The sequence below is a fragment of the Lepeophtheirus salmonis genome, chromosome 12 (assembly GCF_016086655.4).
Source record: "Lepeophtheirus salmonis chromosome 12, UVic_Lsal_1.4, whole genome shotgun sequence".
Classification (NCBI taxonomy): Eukaryota; Metazoa; Arthropoda; class Copepoda; order Siphonostomatoida; family Caligidae; genus Lepeophtheirus; species Lepeophtheirus salmonis.
The window spans coordinates 3,034,799-3,053,195 of record NC_052142.2 but is presented as its reverse complement, the minus strand read 5'-3'; the positions used below and the strand labels follow the sequence as shown (position 1 = coordinate 3,053,195).

General features: G+C 29.0%; 1 protein-coding gene across 6 annotated transcripts in view; it reads right to left on the bottom strand.

Annotated features, from left to right (window-relative positions):
* LOC121127336 (uncharacterized) overlaps window positions 1-13,276 on the bottom strand; it is a 32,728-nt gene extending 19,452 nt beyond the window's left edge. For 2 of the 6 annotated variants that reach the window (XM_071891868.1, XM_071891867.1), the window contains exons 1-2: window positions 12,939-13,276; window positions 11,333-11,386 (exon numbers count right to left, since the gene is read on the bottom strand). In XM_071891868.1, the coding sequence (XP_071747969.1) occupies window positions 11,333-11,386; window positions 12,939-13,097 (213 nt within the window). In that variant the 5' untranslated portion in view covers window positions 13,098-13,276. The remainder of the gene's footprint in view (window positions 1-11,332; window positions 11,387-12,938) is intronic. The other 4 variants (XM_071891870.1, XM_071891871.1, XM_040722679.2 and 1 more) reach the window with 3 other exon arrangements.
* Window positions 13,277-18,397: the final 5,121 nt, after the last annotated feature.

Sequence of the window (18,397 nt, the reverse complement as noted above, 5' to 3'; positions counted from 1 at the left end):
CACATAATCAATGGAGAGTATATTTGGTATCAGGACGGTATCTTATTCCGTACCTCTAAGAAACAAAAAGTATTTTGACAACTTTGGATAATTCTGGGCTAAATAGTTTTGACCCTCCCTCTTTCCCAGATGTCCATCCATTCTATTATTTTTTATTTGTTTTTCAAGTATAACACTAAAGACCTCACTTACAACAACCAGGGGTGTAACGTGGGAAAAAATAAACCTGTTATTGGATCTGGCGTCAGGATAACAAATCCAAGACAATTAAGACCATTTAAAATTTAAATTTAAACAAATAATAAATATAATGTGGTAGAAAATCATTAAAGATAAATCCAAGACTTCTTCATGCACCTGTAATCTCAGACTAGGACAGCTTCTAGGACATCCATTGAATGGGGTACATACTCTTCCAGCCTTTGTGGAATATGCATAAGCTTATTTTTAACACGATATATTATCCCTTGGACTATTGAAAAAATATATTAAATTTTCAGGCTTTCTTTGTATTTTGATCACGTTGCTACTATCCAATTCAAAGCGTTGAGTTCTTGGCCGTACTTTTCACGGATAATATAATTTACCATTTTAACAACATTTTTAAGACACTTTTGACCAAAAATAAAACAAATTTAATGAGGTCTCCAATAATAGATAATATAAAAATATGAAACAGAATATAATTATATTCAATAAATAGAGAAATCGATATCTCAAGCATTTTTGATGGGAATATGATAATTTGTTTTTAAGTATTATTTAAGGCCTAATACATTTATCATTTCTTACAGCCCCAGTCTTTTAAATATTCTCTTGACGATACGAGAAGCCCCCCTTTTTGAAAAATGATGACCAACAATATCAAAATAGAGCAATTTTTATCTAAAAAAATTACAGTTTTATAAGGGTTATGTAAAGTAAATAGTGTTGTTTTATATTTATCATAATTTATTGATAAATTTTAATATATTATATCCAAGGTTAGATCATCGTGTAATCGGGCTTACTAGAATTTTCAATCTGCTCTATTGTACAAACTGCTGGGCAAGAAAAACAGATTTTGACATAACATACAGCCACTTCTTTACTATGACGTCAATATTAAAAGCGTGGTGGAAGTCAAACATCAGTCGTAAACACGTTATGGTATAACCTTGTATTACATCAACAAATCAAGATTTCTATATTTGGTGCAAAAGTATTTCTCCTTTGTTCAAGATTCAAGAGGGATTATTCAATAGTCATTTTTGGGCCAAATTTCCCCTTCCTCTCACTGGTTGTTGTCAGAATCTGGCTCCATCACATATCCAATCATGTATTCCTAACCCTGATTGCATCATATTCATAGTTTCAACTCCAAAAAGAGAGCCTAATGAAGTAATTTTTTTTGGAGATGGATTTTTCCTGAAAAATATCATCAAAAGCTGTTTTTAAGCTCTATTTATTCCATACCAGTTTCAAAAATAAGGCATTTTCAAACAAAATAAGGTCGAAGAGAGCAATTTTTGAGCGATTGAACGATTGCTTACAAATCCTAAGTCTAATAAAAAGGTTTTAAAAAAACATCTGATTCGGCAATTCTAGATATTTTACTGTAATTTGATTTAAATATCTATATCCTATATGATAATGGCGATCCAGGGAGACTATTTAGCATGTAATAGGGTAGTACTTGTAAACAAAATTTCTAAAATATTTTCCTACAACCATTAAAGATGATGCATTGATAACAGAGATTGTCATGAAGCATCTTATAAAATAATTAGCCAAACGTTACTTAGAACATTCTTAATATTTTTATAAAAAAAAATTCTTATACTCCCCAAGCCAATGTCACACAGTACATACTTTATATTCGACGGTTCTCACATGCAACCAAAATTAATAAGTTGTTTTTAAAGTTTTATTTATTTTGTTTAATATATATCTTTACATATATTACTGAGGGCCTTGTCCTGATATAATACTTACGATACTAATAAAAAATAATTTATACAGATCCTCACAATGTTGAAAGAAATAATTCATATTTTGAAATTATTAAACAATTTGAGTTCAAACCAAAGTAAAAATAGGTAATATAAATTAATAATATTTGATATATGAAAAGTCAACAAACACACCAGCAATTAAAACGGAAAAAGTGCTCATGAATTCTTTTTAATCATTTACACAGGAGAACTATTATAGGGCCAAAATTTCTACGCATAAAATGAAACCAAGAATATAACTTTTCTTCGAGTAAAAAATCCAATACTGATCCCAGATTTTATCTGGGTCGTCAGGTTTCAGAAATATCTTGAGGTTATAGTAATTCGGAACTATTATCGTTCGGTCATTTTTCATCATTAAGATAATCATCACATTGAAGCACGACGAACAAAACTGCTATAAAAGGGATTTTTATACTGAAAAAAATGTTTCTACTAATCCTGTACCTTATTTTGAACTTGTTATATTTCCATTTTTAGACTGAAAAATGATGAAAAACGACACTTTTCTTTAAACCCTTACAGCTTATACATCATTAATAGTGATAAGGATTATCATTTGTATATTTATAATACAGTTTTTGTGTATCCTTTATGGGTTACCACACCGTTAAGCGTAATGAAAGACAGCTTTTACAGATGGACTTTTCCTCAAAAAATATCATCAAAACTGTTATGTAATCTAACTAGAATCCAAATTTTATTTATTTATTTTATCATTTTAAAGTGTATTCTTCTAGTATGATATAAGGAATTTGAATATTTAACTTGATTTGTTACAACTGTGCACAGTGATATTTACAAAAAAATATGAATATTACAATTCTATATATATATTCATTCAGTCCAATTTAGAAAGATAATCTGGCTTTAACTTCATTAATTTGTAAATAAAAATATAAAAGTAAGTAAATTTCTTTTACGATATTTAATTCTATAAACAAATATATTTCTATGAACAATTCGAAGTTGCACTCAGTTTTATTTGTAATAACATCAACTCTTACTTCCTTCAATCCAAAAAGTGGTTCTATTCAGGAAATTAGGGGCATTTCATATTTTGAAAAGAAAAAAAAAAGTTACATTGACACAACTTAAGAAACATCAATTTAGTAAAATAATATTTTTGAAACCACATTTAAATCCTGATCCAGAGGCGTCCAGAACCCTCAAAGAGAAGGCAACATATCTTGCAGTAGCTGAGATGAAGACGATCATATGCCGTTCTAGGTGGATTTCACCTCCAATTATGGAAGATACACTCATTGTAGAGACGACTTTTTGCATCGTAGAACATAGCTAAGTGCTCAATCACAATTATCAATAACACCAGTCGGGTCCATCCTCCCTCCACAGTTCCTTAATTAAATCTCCACGTGATTCCTCCTTAAGTCAATTCCACTTCGTCTGTTATTATAAGGAATATTTATTTGATTCGCGTTCTTTAGTGTCCTTGGCAAACAAATTTATTATCTCCACCACACTCATCTGATTACAATTTTATTTATGATTATGAATTCGTTGTGTACGTGCTATTTATTACAATACATCCTAGACTCTTCAAGCATTACTCTCTAGTTCCTTACTACTTGTGAGTCATTCATGTCATTCGACAATATGAATGTCATTCAAAATTCAAAACTTAGTGAGTCTGGATTGCTTAATCGTTTATCACCATATTGGAATGTTACCATTGTCAAGACTTAAGAATTCTACACAAATAATTTGATCACAGATTTTAATAAATGGTTCCTATAATATTTTTATAAAATTTTATTATTACCTCTTATTATTGATCGATATGATATAACAAAAAAAAAAAAAGAATATTCTACCCTTTGAACCTCAAATGCTTTTTTTATTTTTTTGCTTTTATTAAAGCCCAATAGGCATACCTTCATTTACAATTCCGACAAACAAAAACAAATATTCTAATTGAATATAACACACTCCTTACATATAACTGATATGAGTTAATGAAAAAATAATAAGAAGAAAAACGACGATAAAAATCACAGCTTCTTTTATTTTTTTTCCCTTCCATACTTGTACCCATAAGTCTGAATTAACACCCCTGTCGGAAAAATTAGCTAAAACGTTGAATTCTTTCTCTATTACACCTTCCCAATTTGTTGTTATGGGTTTCCTGTTACATCTGCAATAATATATTATAATTTGCACTTTACTGATGATGGCCTCCACCTTAAAAGGCCTCGGAAGATTCGGATCGGTGGCCACTACCCAATCAGTTTCTGACGTCGAGACTTTTAGTTTTTCTTTTAATTTTATCCGACACATCCTTACAAAAGGATTAGCCCTATTACACTCGTAGAAAATATGTGCTGACGTTTCTATTTTCTTACTATAGAATGTGCAGTTCATACTCTCATCCTCGTTATTCGACTTATTCGTTTAAGTTGATGAGGCAGCGATTCTGTAGTGGAGCCATTGTTGCTTTGATGAAGTAAAAGGGGTTTTAAATAGTATTTTTGTATCGAAGTCAACCCTCAGGAGACCTAGTCCGTCCAAACGTTTGGTTACCAGCTTTTCTGCTGAGATTCATCCCCGACCTAGTAGTTCCGTTCTTATTCTTTAATTTTTTATTGTCTTCAGAGCTATGAAAAAATAAAGGAGTTGATGGTCCAAAACGCCTAGTTCCTTTATACTTGAGGACACGTGAAGTAGTCCTCCTGTGAGTTCTCCAGCAGTAGTAATATTAAGGAGTGAATAATATTTATTCCTTCTATCCAGTCTTGGGTTATAGTTCAAGGATTCTTCTTGGCCTAGGATCTTGCTAACTTGTACAAAGGTTTTTGACCACCCTTGAAACATTATTTTCCAGTACCAACTAAGCTTTTAAATATGTTTTCCTTGAAAGTGTTTCATCTTGTTTATTTGTACTTTGACTTAATTAATATCGCCCAAAAAATCTTTACTTGTACGAATTCTTTTGAGCCAGCTTATCTTCGAGGTCCCCCCCCCTCCCCCACAAAAAAGGAAACCAGGTTGAAAAGTCCTAAGCCCCACTTTGAGGTTGAAGCAATCACCTCGATTCGGAAATATACTTCCTTCGACCTTCCCATAGAAACTTATCTTCCTTTGTCGTGGTTATATTGCAAATGATTTCTGTGAAAGGGGAAAATCGCAAAAGATGTACAATTTTGGTAATTTTTTTTTAGTTCCATATGAACATTTTATTAAGTTTGTTTATCCTAAATGGGACTAACCCCTCGACTGCTTTGGTAATTAGGGTTAACATTTTATCCCCGTTTCGTGTAATGCTTCTTTCTCGCTATGGCAGGAAACTATAATACCCAAAAGTGATGTAGAGTCAACGTATGAATATGAAGGAAACTCCTCGATAAGTACATTTTCCATAGATGTAAGTACTTGAGTCTTTCATAAGTTGACATTTAATCCAGATTCCTTTCGGAATTGGACTTTCTATTTCTCGTAAAGTAGTTTTTACTTCGTTCCGTTAACGAGCAATAAATGCAGAGACGTCGTCAGCGAATAGCATTATCCTCAATGACTTCCTTCCTATTTTAAGACTTTTTATTGATTAATGGGTTAGAATTCACTTTTTAATAAGACCATCAATTGTTTATTTCCTATTTTATTTCTTCAATTTAATTTATCTGTGACATTTTTATGTTTAGGTGTATTAAAATTAACCTCTGGGTCATAATTTTGGGCCATTCAAATAAATATTTTACTTCTTATAACAGGTATTTAATGGTGAAAGGGATGATTCCAGAATGTGAAAAACATAACGTCTTCTATAATTTTCATAAAAAAATGTATAACATTTTTGTTACAATATTTTGAAGGATGTCTTTTAAAATTTAATTATTCTTTTTGATTTCCAAAAGTATTCAAACGTAAAAGTGCAAATTAAAAATATCACATCAGATGGACAAGTAAGTCCTCCCTTATCAATTTGATCGAAAAGCGTCTCCCGTTTTTAATCACTTTCATAAGTAAACAAATTTACATTTAATTTTTAACTGTGATAATTGAAGATATTTTTGCATGATCAATATCTTCAATGAAATTTGAATCATTCAATATAAAATTAAAAAACACAATAAGGAATTGTATATTCAGTAATACGTAAGACTTTTGAATATAATTGTTGGTAATAATATTTCATAGGCAGTGAAATGTAAAATTTTTTGTGAAATAAAGTGAAATTTGTACCTAAAATAAAAAAATCTTAAATACTAAAGAGCAAAAGTACTCTAAATTGTTAAATCCCTTACCAAATTTGAATCGACAATTTAGAATCGACTTTCATACTAAATCTCAGTTACATCCACAAATGTAAGCTTATAAAATATTCATTTATTAAAACTTTCATTTATTTCTTTGGCTAAACGAGGTCGATCCAGCTTCATGTTAAGTCATTATAAGGAATATATTGTTTGAATGATCTAAAAGCTCGTAATGCAATTTAAAAATATATATATATATATGCTTAAGGACCAGAGATGAAGAAAGATAAGCTACGGATCTAAGTGTTGGAATTGATTTATAGTAATAAAGAAGAAGATTTCGAAATTGGGATGGAATTACATATTTTATCAATATTTTTCGGACTATGTTAGGATCTTTACGGCAAAAAATGTCCTCAGATTAAATTTAATAATCAGAGGAGATAAAATGAAGTTCATTAAAGGCAGAATATTTTGAAGGTTCCTAATTTTGGCTATGTACGGTTTGAATCCAAAGTTTTCCAGATGTGTGGGAATATTTTTTATAAGACTTCAGAATCAATTCTATTCTTCTTACAACTGACGTTCAGAGTTAGCTTCGACAAATATTGTTGAATCATCCGCATAACTATCAAGTAAATGTTTAGAATTACTTAAGAAAATTCCAAAGCCCTTTTATCTCCTTCGCAGACTTATATAATTATTCAATTTCGGCAAAAAATAAAAAGGTGCTTAGGAACATCCTTGCCTGCAGCTTCTCTTGAGAAGAATAGGCTCACTTAGACAACCATTGATCTCAACTTTAAATTATTCATAAAAGAGCTAGACTATTATAGAATTGAAAAAACTTTTGAGAGCCCAAAGTTTATGGCTCTTGCTTAACCTAAGGGCGAAAGTTAAAAAATGGTCCGAGATTAACGAAAATTTGACTACTTTTTTTAATATTCCTAAATATTTTATGCTAAATTTTGAGCAAAATTGAATCACTTCCCAAAATATTAGCACGTAGATATATCTACAAATCGGCCGTACAGACATAAAAAAATCACACTACTAAAGTGAAAAATGTATTTTCTTATCTTATGCTTAAACTTTCGGTAGTGTATTACAAACTACACTTTCATATATAGATATATGTATACATAAACTAAATACACCAAATATTAAAACCAATTTATATAAGTTTTTTATTTTATTTTTCTATTGAATCTAATATTATTAAAGCATTTTTGATGCAGACCAACTTCATATTTAACACAAATAAAAGGAGTTTTCCCTTTGCATTCTTTTCTAACTTTTGCTTTCTGTGTGTGACTATCTAGTAATATTTTCTGTCAAATCTGGAAAGGCCAGTCTTTTTGATGGTAGATGTTTGTCTTGCAAATTTGGTGTTCCTTTACATTTGCAATAATAGATGACTAATATTTCTATAAATTCATTTAATTAATTATTTCATTTATGGTATCATTTTTATTGATTTTAGTTTCATTAATTGATAAGCTTTATTGCCTGTCGATGACACCAAATAGGAAAATATTTGTCACCACCATTTTTAAGAAGCATTCTTACTCGATTTGTTCCCACATACCAATCCATCGTATCAACATAACACATATGCTGGTTATGTTTTTGATACAATCAGATTCAGGGATATCTATGTTTTTGTTTTTTTTCTATCCCATCTTCGACAAGTGTTTGTAGACAAATCTAAAAAATGTTTGGAAATATGGAACTCTTTGTTATCTTTCCAACCAAGAAGCAAAAAGTTGTCTGATGAACGAATATCATAGCTATAGGACATTGTTCTGTACGGTTGTCCCTACATGTGCCTGATGCTAAATATCTTTTAGATAATAGTAATTCCATTAAATAAATGATAGTAAAGTAGTGGTCAAAAATAATTTTATGTCTTTTATTTGGTGGAAATTTTGCTTTCTCAATCAATTTTAAAACAACTTTTACTCCTAAGCGAATTTTTGCAACATTCTTCTTTACAATGAGTGGTTCCTTACCCAGATAAAAATCAAAAGAATGAGGATAACCACTGCTCGAATATATTGCCCACATTTTGAAACCAAATCCTATGGGCACCTCGCATATATTGCTTGGCATAATGTTATCCAAAATATGGGATCATTAGCTAAGGATTACTCGGCATTGCTCGGGCTAAGGTGTGAGAGGGAAATCACATTGACGTTTAGTGAAAAAATGAAGAAAAAAAAAATTCAGAAAAGGACACATATTTCAGTTAAACATCAATTTTTAATTGGTAAATTTATATGCAAATGAATCTCCAGACAAATTTCAACAAACTTTATTCCATTTACTAATCCCAAATTCCATTGGAAGTTCATTTTTCTGGACCTGAAACAAACGAAATAGTGATTTTCACCGATATCTTTTTTAACCTATAATTTTTTTGATTTTGCACAAATTTAGAAAACGTAGTTATTCGTATAGATGTTTTTTGAAACGCCAATCTCATACTGATAAATAACTCACCCCATTATCTAGTCTCTATAAGTTGCAAAAAAAAGATTACAACACCTCCCAAAGATCAACAACCCCGTTTTAGCCTGTCCAAGCTCTAAAGAGGGACTCATGCAAAATGTCGCCCTCCTAGATTCAATGGTTTGGAAACGTAAAAAGGACATCTACACACACAATCTCTCTTATATATATATATACAGATACTTTCGTCAATTGAGACATATTTGGGAATTTATACTTTTTAAAATATATTTTTTTGCAAATTTACTACCAGTTAAAAATAAATAAAATTATAATATTTATTCACTTTTTAACATACTATTATATTTTTACACATTGTTATTTTTTTATGTACAAACGACCGGAGCGTTGATATATCTACATGAAAAATTACTTTGGAAATAAATGTAAGAAGAAAACAAATCAAAATAAAAAAAATTCGATGACAGATTTATTGCCTATAAGTTGAAAAAAAAAAATATAAATTATATTTATCACTTTGATAAGAGACGTTTTCCTTCTAGACATTATTACAAACTGACTTAAAAATTAAACGAATACATTAAATCAAAAGTAAAAAACTAATTATTATCTTTTGTTACAGTATAAAGACATACACAAAGGGGGAAAATGTAATTATATTCGCAAGAATTAATATTGCATCAGAAAAAAGTAGAACGTAGATATATCTACGCATCGTCCTTAATGGGTTAATAGAATTAAATGTCTTGTGGAAATTAACTGCAAAGATTACCTCTAAATTTTTTATTCTCCTTCAATGAATCAACGGAGGCCATAATTTTTTTAGATATTTTCGTTATTTTCCTCTTTTTATGCCATTTCTTTAGGATAGGCTCAATTTATTTTGAAATTGCTCCTGCTAGGATTGTATATGTTTTGATCAAAACTGTTACTACCTTCCAATGACCCAATTGAGTACAGTCTCCTTTCTTAGGGATGAGTGCAATTCTACAACAAGTTATAGAAGGAGATAATTTCCCACACTTCTCCATCGAAACTCAAAACAGAACAAAGACATCAGGGAGGAAGTAAATTTTTTTTCCTCCTAAACCATTAGATCCCGGTGCTTTATTATTTTTATAACTATTTTTGACATAACACAAAATATTTTCTGACGTGATCAATAGAAAAATGTCATATTATTTCCGTTTCCCATGAAAATTGCTTCGTTGACCTCCAAGATTATTCTGAAATTATGAGTAGAAATAGTCCAAAATATCCTTAGTTCTCTCTAAGACCTTATCTTCCAAAACAAAAATCTTCATATCACCAGTTTTTGAATTTACGTTTTTGAAATCCGGGATTCTTCTTCTAATATCAAACTTGCACAAATAGGATCACTAAATAATGCCAGATAGTTGGCTTTGTCAATCAGGTTGATGTGGTTATGGACCAGAAACATCTACCCCTCAGAACTGCATGATAAGTTGTATCAAATTGTTAAATATATTGTAGAGGTTTACGCAGTCAACTGGTTTGGAAATTAAATTGGATAATAAATTTCATAACCAGCAACTTTACATTTTCAAATCCATACAGAGGACAAAACTTCAGTCTAAAGAAGTTAAAGAACTTATTTTTAAAAGTTTAAAGTATAATGCTGCTTTATTCTATCATGAAATCTGATAAGACAGAAATCCGACTAACTGCAATGTCAAAATTTTTGTCGATAATGTGTGTTTTTACTAGATTTATTAACACACACTGTAATTTTATTTTAAGATTTATTCTTACATATTGATTTCTTAATACTTCCTTATTTTTTTTTCAGATCAGAAAATCCACCAACAAAAAGATTACAAAAATTGTTACAGAAGCTGAACACTAATCATATCTAATCAATTTATCCCAACAAGGTATTTGTGAACCATCTCTTTCTGAGAGTTTGACGGATAAATAAATTAGAGAGGCTCTCTTAATACTTAAACTACCGTACCTGCCACACATTCTAAGTCTGTTGAAAGGGCAGTCAAAATGACAAGTGAAGCATCTCATTCTGTGTATGGGCTAGAATCTAGACATAGACATAAGCATATACTTGTTAAACAATAAAGCCGTCAGATGAGAAATTGTTTTACTTCTAATGGCCACTACAAAGAATATTATAACATTATGGAATTTTAAATATCATATTAATAATTTAAAAATTAAACACAATATGTAAGAATTGTAAGCTGTTTTACATGAAAACTTTATTATCATTTAAATTTAGGTAAAGTATTACCACTTATTTTGAGTTCAAAATCTTGACACAAATTCTCTCAACAAAGATTTTTTTAAATACAGCTGATATTACAAATCTTAAAATATATAATTTGTTTAGTGTTATACATATATTCTTCAAGGTCACAGAAATAAATGGATGGAAATTACCTATTGAGTTAACAAAATAAATATAATTTATTTCCCCTTTTCATATATTTCAAGAATACATATTTCCTCGATTAAAGAAAAAGAATCGATAACATCAAAAACATTATTTTCAACATTATCTACGGCACTATTCAAGAAGCAGTATTATGTATATGTTTTATTCTTTCGATTTATCTATCGTCTTAGAAAACCATGTCCCGAAATAGGAACGTTGAAATATAAAGGTTTAAACATACAAACATTTCTGTTTGAGCCCAGATCTCTCTCCTCCCAATCATACAAAAGCTGTTGTCTCTAATTAAGAAAAAGGAAACAAATTAAAATTTGTAAATTTCCACGAAGAGGATTTCTTCCCATTTTTGTATTAGAAGTATAGCGTTAAACAAATAAAATTCAAATACACACACATATCCTGAAGAAGGTATATGATTAATGAAGTGAACACAAATTTTTGACAATGAATCCTTTATTTGAATCATAAGAATAGATTATCCTGTGTAACAAATATTATAAAATTGATTAATTATGAGAATGCTAAACTATTAACATATAGTTATTCAATAATAAATAATTATGGTTGATCTATACAGTGCAATTGCAATATATACCTAAAATAAAAACCATTTCAAAAACATAAAAATACAATCTGACAAAATAAATGAAAGTATAGGGTAGAAGGGGATTTTTGCTTCTTCTAATATATCTCAGCTTTACAACCCCAAGATTTAAAAAAGTAAAAGAGACAGGATCTGACCATATGCAAGTGACTGTAAGCAAGAAATAAGCCCCGGCATTTATCCTAAGGTGCAATTTCAAAATTTTCTTACAATATTGTTGAGCAAGTTTTCAACAAAATATGTATATAGTTGGTGAGGGCTAATATGCTAATATTTTTTAATGCTATGCTTGCAGAGAATCTGTTTGAAAATGCAGATAAAGTGATGGAGATTGATAGAAATATATTAGTCCAATTTTTATATTTAACTAATATAATTATATTTAAGTTAATGCATGAAGCCTTTGGTACATAAAATAATAAGGAATATATTATTGCGCACTTTTGAGAAGATTATAATAATTAACACAATAATTGGGTTGACTATGACATCAATAAATATTCGTAATAGTATTTATCGTTATATTAATAGTGAATGATACATAGTCAATCCAAGCCGCCCATCCCTAACAAAACCGAGATTACTGACCTGTTATATTAAAACACCTCTTGCTTGTACTATTTAACCTAGCCTTGATTGGCAGAGGCTTGTAGTGAACAAACCGCAAAATCAATTCATTAAATATTCAATTTTTGATAAATAATTAGCTCAATCGGGATTAACCTTTATGGAGAGAGACAAAACATGCTGTAATAAGATATCCTTTTAACATTATATAAAAAAGTAATTAGAAGAAGCAAGAATCTTTCTTAATAATCAATTTAAAGTTTATATTAAAAGTATACACTAAAGTTCACTTAAATTTAAATAAAGGATGAATATAAATTTGAAAATAGTATAATTACCATTATTTTCGATCAAACATAAATTGAAAATATTTATATATATAAATTAGAAAATTATATGGCTTACATACGAAAAAATGTATTCAAATATATCAAAAAAATAAAACGACGCCTCTGTATTTAATTATATTTTGTAGTATTATTTTTCAAATTTAATAGTGAAATGATTTGAATTATATGAAAATGGGTAAAAGAGATGTAATGAGTTTGTAGTCCGGAGAGCAACTCTGAGGATTCAAGCCAAAGCAGTTCTAGGTTAAAGCTCTAAACCTTGTTAACGACATGTTTGCACACTGTACAGAAATGCATTTAATAATCGTTTACCTTAAGATATAGAAGCGAAGAGGCATTCCGAGATGATCCAGGATTATCCCACGTAATTGAAACAGGACAAACGCTAAAATTCGGATCACTTAAAGTAAATCGAAGACTTCTACTCCATTCTAGTAATGATGGGGCGTTCCTACGACGGAGCTTCTCCATATTAGGCTTCACAAATAGGAGGCTGATCCAATTTCAGGAAACCTCGGAATTCACTTATAATTTAAAACTTGAGAGTAGATCAGAAAATCACTAAGTAAGAAAATTTTAATGTATAAAAAAAGAAATATCGAGGTAAAATATTGTTCCAGTGCCTTCAGCTGTTAACTTTGGTATACTTAAGCAATTCTACTTTGCCAAAACAGCCATCAGCAAACTAACAAGATATATTCTCAGGAGGGTAGTAGTGGGTTGGACTCTAATAAAGAGAGATGATTGAGATGAAATACCTCTGACACGCCTAATACGCCCAAATTCCTCTGCGGAAAGAAGTTATTCTTTTATTCTAGGATTTTTCCTTTTTTGAATATCACACCGTATCAAAGAGAAAAGAAGTTTTCTATTACTAATAGTAATAGTCTATTACTATTACTTATAACTTATAACATTGTCTATTAGTAATAGACAATGTTATAACTCTCATTGTACGTTTGTTTATCACCCAAGTGGTGAAAAATAGTAATTAATATATGTTGATTGTTGTGAACTGACAATTACTTATTAGTTATTACAATTAGACACTCAAAATTTTTGTAAAATTTGAAGAACATTATCAATATTCCTAATAGAATAAATCATTATTATGTTCCTCACTATTCATTTTTAATACTCTTTTACCGTTTAGTTCTTATTTTTATGTAAGTTATTTATAAGTATATTTTTGAATATTATCATTTACTTCAGAAACTAATTGTTTTGCAATGTACTTTAAAATTTGACCGAAACATAAAACGATCAAAATGATGCTCTTTATCACATTCAACGTCAAGAATTTTTCGTAAATATAGGTCTTCCGCTATTAGTTTTAAAATATTATAATTAGTGAAAATACTTCGTTGGATTTTTTTGTTGAAGAGATTATTTTTTTTAAATTTATGATGAAAATATGGAATAACAGACCAATGAGAGAAGTCAACAAAATCTTACGTTTTTCTTACATATCTAGATATTAACAAAATATAATTGTAATAAGTGTAAATCGTAATAAATTATGAAATATATAATATGTCTAAACAATTAAGACAAATTAAAAATATAAACTTAAATCAATGAAGTACATAAATAAATACATATTTGCATTACACCACTATTTACACTTGATAAATAAGAAAATAATTTTAATTGTTAATGTCATATTAATATGCTATAGATAAGGATAATAAGATAAGGAAGATAATATGTTATTTAGTATCAATGAATACTGAAATAATAGTTCTTATATACAGTTTTGTTACATTGTAAGTATTTAGTGTAATCCGTAATTTATTTATGGAAAATTGATGTGGAGATCCTAAATCCTTTACAATCGAGAGATATGTAAATATGACAAGTGATTTTGTAATTCAGAAAATGACTTCCAACTCACTAACTTTTGAAATATGTTAAACGAAATTCATATTTTCCAAAATAACTCTACTAAATTTATAAGATCAACGATAATTTATTAACATATTTATCATTTAAGAATTCCCATGAACTATATATGCATATAGATATGTAGGTAATAGTAGAATCAAATATGTTTTGCGGCTATGCTGATAAAGTTATCTAGAAAAGAGGACCACATTAAATTCATGCTTCAGGATCGTTTTTTACTTTTCCCGATGACAGAATAGACAATTCCAATTTAAGTTTATAGTGTATGAGAGATTTTTTGTAGTTTGAATATGTGAAAACAGAAGTGTCTAAATCTGTCGGAATCTCAACTTTAGTTATACTTAAAGTACTTAAAACGCGTGCAAGGAGAAGAGGGGGGGGGGAAAGATGTCTGGTATCATTGTTTAAAATACTGATGTGATTATCAGCTGCCTGCTTTATCATGATTTTTGAGGGTATAAAGATAAGTATTTATTAGCAAAATGTTTAATGAAGATATACTACGTATAATTGACTTAGACGTTTTTTATCCGTTACAGTAGATTTGAAAATGTTACACTCCATGAAAATTGTAATTTATTATAAACCATATTCTCAGAATAATAATTAATGAAACGACAGAGCAGAGTATTTCTAAATATATTTGAATTTTCAACTTTAAAAAGAAGGCTTAAATTAAATGTAATCTACATACTAAAAAATAAACCATCAAGATATTTATGTTAAATATACAAAATTAAACAATTGTAATCATATAAGTAATAATAACAATAAATTATAAATACAGAATATTGAAATAATAGATTGATCCAAATAATATTTTCTTGTTCTGACATGAACTCAGTTAAATATGTCATAACTTTAAGTTGCTGAACACAAGCCAGACGTGGAGTTTAATCAAAAAGATCATCAACCTTTTTTCCTAATGTGGAAGTTGCTATATACAATTGGGGACAGGATAGATATATCTCTATCGATGAGATCTAAATAATTATCAATAATAAAGTAAATGTCAAAATCATAAAATTAGACAATAAATATGTTAATAAAAAAAATGCTAGTAATAAATATATCTTAAAGATTTAGAGCAAAAGCTAATTATGTAGTAATGTCCGGCGATATTACTCCTTATTAAGAGCATCAAAAAACATTTTTTTCCCCCGTTATTTATGCTTATATAACAACATACTATTATCACGAAGGATATATACAATTGCTAATTATAATACTACACCCAATGTAACTACCCCTGTTGTTGTGGCCATTTAAGCAGTTGTTTTTGCCTTTATGAGTTTTCTGAACACCATGTCTTGGAGCTTATCAACCATAGCTAATCCTTAAGTGATAAAAAAGTAATATTTATTGACTATGTAATATTGGAAACCTAATTATCATACCCAAGTCTTTAAGTGAAGAAACTAATGTCAGACAAACTAGTTGTGCATAATAATTCTTGATCATTTGAGCCTAAATAGAATCATATTTTATGGAAAAAAAAATGAATACTTACTATTAGATGGTGCAAAATTCACAGTTCCATTTCTTAATTTGGTGTGGATGACTCTAAACATGCTGAAAATTATCTCAACTTCAAAATTTACAATGGGGGTATTTCTATAAATGGCATCATTACCAATATCCTCCATTAATTAATTATGGTTCCTCGGGAAGGCACGTGTTTACCCGTGTATTTCTCCATAAATTTTTTGAACGTAGGATGATTAACAATAGATAAAGTTATATTACATGCAATAAGCATCTTTGTGACATCAAAGTTAAAGTCTGACTTGATGTATTCATCGTTAACTTGATTTTATAGATGAATATTCATACTCTTGATATGAGATGAGGATAATGAGTGGCGTGTAAATCTAGACAAGGCACATTTATATCGACAAATACGACAAGCCATCTGTATTTCATCTGGTAAGTAATTTCCAAATTCCCTGGCCTCCATTTTCAGAAATCAAGACAGAAGGTGACATTATTTTAGGCATTTTATTCAGTTCTCTATCGACTATCAGCATCTAATATTATATTAATATTGAATAATAAAAGCGGGAATAATAACGTTCTTGATAAAAGAAGATGTATATTATTTAATCAATGATGCCATAAATATTTCTTTCCTTCTCCTCACACGCTTTTCTATTCTTAGAAAATTATCAACCTTGGTTATACTTAAGTTTAACCTCCGATAAAATATGGGTATGATCTGGGAAAGTTTAGGACTTTGTTTATAAAATGGTAAAATTTAAAAAAAATCGATCAACTGACATAGACATTATTAGACTGATAAAATTTTGTTCACAATGACTGATAAACAAAATATGAAATATTGAAGAGACGTCATCTATAAAAAAACAGTCAAAAGTGTGATATCTTACTATAAGGATGAGTGATAGTATTTTATATTTTTTTAAATTGTACTTTAAAATTGTTATTACCCACCGTATTTTAGATATTTTTGTTAAATATAATAATATATTTATTAATTCATAATTGGAGATATAACCTTTTGATTTCATAAAAGCTTGCGTAGTAATATAGTTAGTAAAATAAACGTAAACAGATGAGGAATTAAATAATAATGACAACTTTTACAGAAGTAAAAAAATCATTCTTCAGATTACAAATTCCAAGAAAACGGGTCAAGTAAAAATTATCGGATTTACTACACTTTGTATAATTAATATCCCAGTACTGATATAATAAAGAAGGATGAAGCACGGAGATTGAAATCTTTGGTATTTGGCTGGAATTGGAGATTATCCAAGGAGCAAAGTGAATTAATTTGATATACATGGAGATTATGTCCTTAGAAAAAGTATAACACTTCAACAAAACAATCCTACAATGTATGAAATAAATTATTAACATTATATGAACCAATAATAATACATTCAAGACTACAGTTTTAAAAAAATATATGATTTTTTAAATGCCATAACAAAAAAATAGAAAAATAGTGCAATAAAAATAATACTTCCACCTTCAGTAATCATCTCCTTTGGTTCCACATTATAGTCTTCCTATTAGGTATGTTACAATAAATTAAAAATAACTGAATGAAGGACTTTAAATAGGTTCATGCGATGCATATTGAGTGTAGAATTTCGTTGACATCAAAATTATTTCTGCTTGTTGGATTAACAATGAGCTAATGGACTTTTTCTAAGCCGAAAATTGAATTTTCTTCTCATATCTCCTCAAAAAAAATACAAAACTAGTTCTTTTGAATTTTATGTTTATATAACTAGATGCCACATCCTATAGCCAACCACATTAATTTATGTTTCTTTTACTTATTACACTGCCCAACAGCAAAAATGGAACAAAAACAGTATATGCTCAATTTAATAGAATTTGATACTCTGATTCCAAATATGGCCTTATTTTTTCTCTCAGTTTTCAGAAAAAACTCATATATTTTTAACTATTTTGGCTATTTTTAAGGTTCAAAGCTGTTTTAAGCCCTCGGAATTGAAGCTAATGATAAATTATGTTAATATATTTTTAATCCGAACGTTAAAAAATTATATAAACATTTTTATAATGTATGCATCATATTTAAAAATCAAGTAGACTTTTTTTTAAAGTAGAAAATAGGTGCTTTTTATTCAGAGACTCATAGCTTCAAGATAAGATAAATAGATTAAAAATTTTGACAAGTATCTCATTGGATAGCTGAAAGTATGAATGAACTTTAATTTTTTTTTTTTAAAAGGGCTTTATATAGTTGTTAATTTGAAATAAGACCACAACAATATTTCAAGGGTAAAACTCATTTTTGAATTGATTTCATAATGAAAATCTAAAAATATTCGTATGCCCCAGCTAGAAGGGATAGAAGCAAAGAGAGAGGC